This window comes from Maylandia zebra, linkage group LG8, assembly GCF_041146795.1.
Source record: "Maylandia zebra isolate NMK-2024a linkage group LG8, Mzebra_GT3a, whole genome shotgun sequence".
In the NCBI taxonomy this organism is placed as follows: Eukaryota; Metazoa; Chordata; class Actinopteri; order Cichliformes; family Cichlidae; genus Maylandia; species Maylandia zebra.
The window spans coordinates 15,085,175-15,092,492 of NC_135174.1; the positions used below are offsets into that span (position 1 = coordinate 15,085,175).

The following is a 7,318-nucleotide window of genomic DNA, read 5'->3' on the forward strand; positions in this document are numbered from 1 at the left end:
GGAATTAAATGACAGAAGCAGTTAAATGCTATTATATAATCATTCAGACATTTCTGGGGTTTTTTTTTTTTTTGGGGGGGGGGGGGGGGGTTGTTTTTTGTTATTTGTCTTTTTACAGTGGTGCCAGTGAGCTTTTTCTATAATTTTACATATGTATTTCTTCTCGTTTAAGCCCAAATAGTCATACTGGCACATTTCTTTCATTTGCTATAGGTGCATTTTTTTCTATGATGTAGAAAAACTGAGACATACTGTTGAAATTGCATTCCTTTTTTACATTAAGATGGATTACATGTGTAGTCAACCTTATTTACACACTGATTGAAAGGAGCGTTTCACTGGCCCAGCCCACTTAAGCACACTTTAAAGGTCACGAAATGTTTTCAAAACAACGTTAGATGGCACTGTAACGCTATCGTCTGTGCATGAACGCTAATTCACGATTAAACACAGAAGAAGAATCCTTGCGTTATGATTGGTGTAAACCATCCAATGAGCGTGAAGGAAACTGACATTTTGAACTAGACAGGCGCTTCGTTGGTTAACAAGATAAACGTTTCAGAGTTTATGCTGATATTTATTTTGTAGTATCCGTGTTTGTCTTATCAAACCAGAATCTCGTTGAGACTAAAACAGTTTCACATCTATAAACATCCGCTAAGAAGTTCGTGTTTACAGGTAAGCAGAGCTGGTTCCGTTCTTCTAACAAACGTTACAAGGTTTTAGCTATGCTCGTTCAAGATGATCTCGTGTTCCGAGCATTACATGAATGAAATAACTATTTATCGTAAATATGACATAGTAAACAATCGGAAAGCAACGTTTTCCAACCTAAAACCGCCGTAACTCTACGTTACAAACCAAATCTGTGTTCCTAAGCTATGCTGTTGCTGTATGCGTTACCTAATCTCTAGTTTTACTGGTTTAAAATAAATTGACATGGGTTTTTTTTTTTTTCCCTTTGGGGGGTGTAACATTAGAAACTCAGCACAAGTTGAGATTACATGGTCGTCCGTTACTGTCGGTGCTAAATTGCATTTTGATTTTGCTGTTTTAATATCTAGTTTGTATAAATAAAATAGCTGTAAAATAATTCAGCAGTGAGACATTTTCATTCAGTTGCCTACATAAGCCAATGAAGTCAAGCTCTGTTTTCTTATTTTAGGCACAGGGAGTCTGAGACAGCTGATAATATGTGTGGAGTCTGAGTATTGCCCTCTGTTTTAAATAAGAAGCCCTTCATTTATTCTGTGCGAGAAGAAGCATCACCATCCATGGCCAACAAACCAACTGGGCGAGGCTTATACATTCGGGAAAATCCAGATGCCGATGAGTGCTGTGAAAACATTCCACCCGGGGGCACTGTTAAAGCTGGGACTTCTAAACTCAAATGGCCCCATGAAGAAAACAAGCCTCTTTCTGACACCTGCACCTTTTCAACCCCTGCTCCAACAGGCAGCAAGCCAAAGTCACGGATTTCTTTCCAGTCTGCTCTGACACCAATTTTAAAATACTTAAATATCGGCAACAAATCTCCAGAAAGTTCAACACATGAAAATAATCGTCGTCAGACACTTTCTCTTTTCTCCTTTGGTGCAGCCACAGCAGATTGTCAAAAATCAACAAAAGGTTCTGTCCAACAGTTAAACTCAGATCCCCCTAGTAGCTATTCTGGGCAATTATTCAGTGATATGGATGGTCCTGTGTCCTTCCTAGGTGACGAATGCTTGCCAGAAGTGACCCTATTTGATTCTATGTGTGATTCTACCATACAGCTTACTAGAAATGACTCCCCTGCTCCTGACAGCGCACCTGCAACTTCTGCAAGCACAAGCCCTAAAATAAATATTCCTGAAATTCATCCTCCTGATCTTTCACAACATATGGCAACAACAGAGATTACAGACCCAGATGTCAAAATGATTGATGCCTCTCAGAACAAGCATGCTCCGGTCCCCTGGCTGATACTTGACAAATTCTTGCCAGAAATTACTCTCCTTGATGTTACACGTGATTCACCATTATCATCAGGAGAACAGACCACCTCCATGGATGTGACTCAGGCTCTTCCTCCGCTTGATTTGAAACGCGACAGGTCTTTTAATGGAATGGAAAGTGGAAAAATCGCGGCACAGCCTAGCAGTTCAGATGTCATCTCGGGCGAAAAATTGCTAAGTACAAGTGTACAATCCGACAAGTGTGTGGGGGAAAGCACAGCAAAAACCTCTTTGGATATTACTATGGGAAGTGTTTTGGAAAATAGCAAGTCTTCATCAGAGCCCAGTGAATGTAATATAGAGACGAGTCAAGCATCGGCAGGGGATACACTTGGGAAAAATCCTGCTAATGTTACTCGAGAAATAATATCTTCTAGTGACATACCTGCAGACTCTAATGTGGAGTGCAGTGCTAATCAAAAAGTTACCTCAGAGATCCGGGAAGAGCCTGTGGAGTTTTCTGATAAACCTGAAGCTATCATTAAAGACCTGATTGCCAGCCATGAAGCAAAGTCAGCCAACGAGCCCAGTGGACAAAATATGAAGATGAGCTCAACATCACCTGATGATACATTCAGCAGTCAACCAGCTAATGTTACACATGACACAACCTCGTCCAATGACACGTCAGCTCAGAGTGTAAGGTCTACATCGAATAGGGAGTGTAGTAGTAGTCAAAAGGACGCCCCCTCAGAACTTGTGGAATCTTGTCACAAAGTAAACGATGAGTTGAAAAACTATGCGACACAGCCAAACCCAAAAGCATCAAACTCCGGGAATGGAACATTTAATGTCGTGCAGGCCGCTGATCTGAGCGTGTCTAATGATTTAAATACTACTGCTTCAGTTTCCCACTTTCAGAATAAGACACTTGATCTTCCTCCATTTAATGTAAGCTGCACCAAAGATGGGACTTCAGGTCAGGCAGGTTTTGGCACCACTGAAACATCCCCCATCACAAATCAAAATTGCTCATCTTTAAAGGAATGTGCTCCATTTGCTGTGCAGAACGCCACCTTTGAAAAGCATTCTCTGCATAAAAGCAGTGGCAGCACAGTATTAGGGGAAGACCTCAAGAACAACACCTTTGATTCTCAACCACCTTCCAAGAAGAGCGACACAATAACTTTGTTGGAAACGGTCCAGAGTGAAAGTAGCCAAATTTCTTCAAAGCCTAATAGCACAAAAACTCTGACAGAAATGAGCTCATGTGACGGTCACCAAAGTGCTTCCAAGCCAAATGGAACAATAACTTTATCAGAGGTGAACCCGAGTGACGATCACCACAATACCTCCAGGCCCAATGGCACCATAACTTTGTCAGAAACAAGCTCATGCAACATCCGCCCGGGGTCTTCAGACAAGCCCTCCACACCTGAAGTCAGTAATCTAACCACCAGCCCTAAAGACAACAATATTGACATTGCCCCTGATCTATCAAAGCATAATGTTACGACAGATGCTAAGGACCATAGTGGCAAGGAGGTTGAAACCCATGATGACGCTTCTGGCAGTGGTAGCTGTGAGACTAAAGATCTTTCAGGTCTGCCTGTGGTGGGCGGGCTCTCCGATTCTTTAAACCGTCAAAGCTTTGGTACAGTGAACCTCAAAGCCAAGTGTTTCAATTTGGATGACACCCTGGATTTAAAGGCAGACTGTTTGATTACTTCAACACCAATGACTAAATGTACAATGTTCAACTTGAACACTGAGCAAGTTGAGGGCTTACACCTAGCAGTACAGAAGAAGCTGTACACAGATGGTCCCAGGAAGCCAGCTGATCAGGTGCCATCAGACCCATCAAACCTTGTCTGTGACCGTAAAACAATCTTGAAACAGCCAGCTGCTAAATCCCTTTGCCCTCCCCCAAAAGCTGGAGCTCAGCTGATGAAATCAAAGTCACATTCCTCAATTCCAGCCAGGTTGAATACAGTGGCATCCAACTTACCTACGAAAAGACAAAGAACCCAAGCTGAAGCTTCAAGAAACACTGCTGCCACTGCCCCTGATGCACCCCAGGGGGTAGGACTTAAATGTTTGCAAAATGTTGATATTACCATCTGAGAAAATGAACACAGGTTGAACCTATTAGTTATTATTTGTTCCATTTTATTTTGTACTGATTAAAAGCTGTACATCCATGTACTTGACAGTCTGTCGTTAACGTCCTCTTTTCGTGTGTGTGTATTTAAGACCACAGGAGTAACATCCTGCTACAACCTGCGTGCTACAGCAACAGGTAGGAAGTGTATACCTTTGTTTTTAGATAGGTTTGCATAGGTCCCAGTTTTGTTATTCCCATAATCATGTGTTTAATAACCTCAGTGTAACTATGTACTGTATCTGTGTGTTCGCACGGTGCGTCCGGGGCATCTCTGTCTTCCCCTTTGTACCAATACCAGGATCCAAGCTGCCCGCTTGTGGCTCACAAAGATCGCAGTTTAGTGGAATCCCATCAGGGATCCAGAGAGCTACTATGTGTCTTAGGCCACCTTTAACAAGAAGCAATACAGCAATTTCTTCAAGTACCGACAAGCTCTGTGGACCTACAGGTACTCACACATTTGTCAAACTGTATCTGTACATTAGAAAGTTTCAATTTGCCCTCACTTCAGATACACAGTAAAGTTGCCTTTCTTCTGATACTCGAGGGGGGAAAAAATTGATAAAAATGCAGCTGATGCCAAACTTCTATGTGTTTTCTGGTTTAATATTGCCTTCTTGTTCTTGAGTGTAACTAGTGGTTTTACACCTCATTGTAAACTCTCTGTATTTCCATTTATAAATGGCTTCTCTTGACTGGAGGTCTTGACAATGATCCTCTACTTCCTCCAGCGTGTTGTGGACTTTGGTAGATGTTGTGAAGTTGTTTTGTTTTTAACCATGGAAATAATTCTGTGATCATCTGCTTTAGTTGTCTTCTGTGGTCTTTCAGGCTTTTTATAGAGAAGGAAATTACTGTGGAAATGTATCTGATTTTTGTGAAAGATGTGTTCATTTATTTTTCTGTAACGGTTTCTCCTTTTTGTCTACATAGCAACTAACCCTGTGACCAAGACTTCACAAGCAAAGAAGCACCCTCTAACCAGAGCTGACAGTTTGCTAGTGTCAAAGAGGAAGAAAATGGGTAAATAAATAAGAAAATCATGCTCTAGTATTGCAGCCTTTTTAACAGCTTTGTTTGGTATTTTTGGTATTTGCATGAAGCTTGAAACCTAAGTGTAAGTGTACAGTCATGTAGATTTTTCTTTTTTCCACCCTTTGCAGATGCTTCTGATCCATGCAATAGTGTCGGAGCTCCAGTATCTGCCAGTGATGCTACAAACAAAGCGACAATCCTCAAGCAGCCCAGTAAGAGAGCTTTGCCTGCCAAAGCTCAAGGAGAAGGTATGTTGCAAATTTACTGGAATTTCTGCACTTGAAACTTGTGACATGGTTTGAACTTTATCTAAGTCACAGGTATAGAACAGTACTTCACTGTGTTTTCTAAAGATAAACTAATCAGTGCAGATTTCCTGATATGCCAAAGGGTTTGTTGGCTTTTTCCACTAACTGTTGGGCAGTTGGCCAAAGTTTGATGTGATTTATGCTGCTGAACAGCTTCACGAGCGCAGTAACCTGTAGTGAACTCCTGTGGTGCTTTCATGCTTTAAGAGGCTGCAGTGCCAGCATGTATGAGTGAACCCTCAAAAGCGTGTAATGCTCCCAACAGAGCCAGGCCCCTGAAACAGCCTGGAATCAGCAATAAAGCACCACTACCTAAAACCCAAATCCACAGTAAGTTGAGAGTGCTGAGGAGACAAGTCTCAGCTGTGTAATTTCTAGTGGACTGTTGGTACTCAGAACCAATTTGGTTGTTTTGTGTTTATTAAAATCACGTGTTCATGTTGTCTGAAGGTTACTTTTACTCTGTGTTGTTATTATTATGTGTTAATTGGATTTTAATTTCATGTCATACAATTGTGAACATTAAACGACAACAACAACTAACACAAGATTGTTAAGTCCTATGTATTCATACAATGTCCCAGTATATCAATTGCTATTTAAAGACAATGGTGAAAATAATTAGCATAGACTGTAAATTGTGGGCGTTACAATTTCCCATTTGTCCTCTTTAATTAATGATGCAAACTGTTTTTCAGGTTGCGCAAAATGTGCTGAGCTTGAAGAACAACTTAAACTGATATCAGAAGAAAACACAAGGCTGAAAGAAGGTATCAGATGGCCTGTTACTGTGGTTATATGGGTCTAAATTGTAGAAATTATTAAGAAGTCAGGAGACATTACAACTTGAAGAATTTGGACTTTACTCAATCAAATCATATCATATACTCAGTATTATCAAGTGATCCTCTTTTTTTTTTTTTTCCTTTTTGGTTATGTTATTTATGTTACACAAGCAATCTTTTATTGTAAGAACATAATTAAGTTTTCCTCTTTTTCTCTTCTAGAGTTGCTGAAATACACTAAACAAGATGTCCCAGTGAAATCCCGGTGTTAATACTTTAAAGCATATCTGCTGTTTTTAAATGTTAATAATTACGTAAAATAATTTACTCACTAAAGTAGAAATGTTTTTTGTTTTTTTCTATTTTGCAGTGAGGATGAGATTTTGTCTGTTTGTGTGTTTAACATTACACTGTTTATTTTCAACTCTAATAAATTTAATAATATGTGTTGGTCTTTCATTTGGTTGGTCTAACACTTTGGAGAGTGCTCTGCTGGGAGGACACATTTGAACACCTTTTTTTCAGTATTTGGAAATTTCAGTCTTTGCGATTTAGAATTACTGTACTCAAATACTGATACTCATTGTCAAGCTGCCGGGTATAAATAAAACATCAGCATATTCAACACGCATAGCTACTGGCATTCCACCACTGAAATTAAATATTGTATAATAGATTAATATTCTATTGTTAAAAATATTGAATTTCCAGTGAAACCCTGTGACTTTGGATATCTTTATCTCAGGTTATTCAACACACTGGTATATCTCCATAAATACAAGAATACAGTGTAGGCAAATATTTACCATGCACTGCGACTTAAAAGCAAGGTTTTCCAATACAATATTATATAAAGGTAGAGTTGTTAAAACTTTACCCGTATGTAATGCTTTCACTGTTACTTTTGTCCAGTTTTGCTGGTGTAATCCCTTTCCTCGGAAGCAGTGGTGAACCAGCTAAGGAAAAAGTGGAGACCAACGATTCGTTTTTTTTCTCCAAACTCCCGTGAGAACAACAGAATGGGATTTTTAAATGCACTGTTTCAGCCGCTGAGTGGCGCTGTGAGCGGAGAGCCTTCAGTGCTGCGGA

At 40.0% G+C, this 7,318-nt stretch overlaps 1 protein-coding gene across 1 annotated transcript; it reads left to right on the forward strand.

Moving 5' to 3' along the window:
• The first annotated feature begins 478 nt into the window (after nt 1–478).
• Nucleotides 479–6,675, forward strand: LOC101464131 (uncharacterized). The gene is made up of 8 exons (XM_004574620.5): nt 479–678; nt 1,166–4,019; nt 4,191–4,236; nt 4,400–4,549; nt 5,035–5,124; nt 5,265–5,384; nt 6,143–6,214; nt 6,452–6,675. Exons 2-8 carry the CDS (start codon nt 1,275–1,277, stop codon nt 6,499–6,501), a joined length of 3,273 nt encoding a protein of 1,090 aa, XP_004574677.3. The 5' UTR covers nt 479–678; nt 1,166–1,274; the 3' UTR covers nt 6,502–6,675.
• Nucleotides 6,676–7,318: the final 643 nt, after the last annotated feature.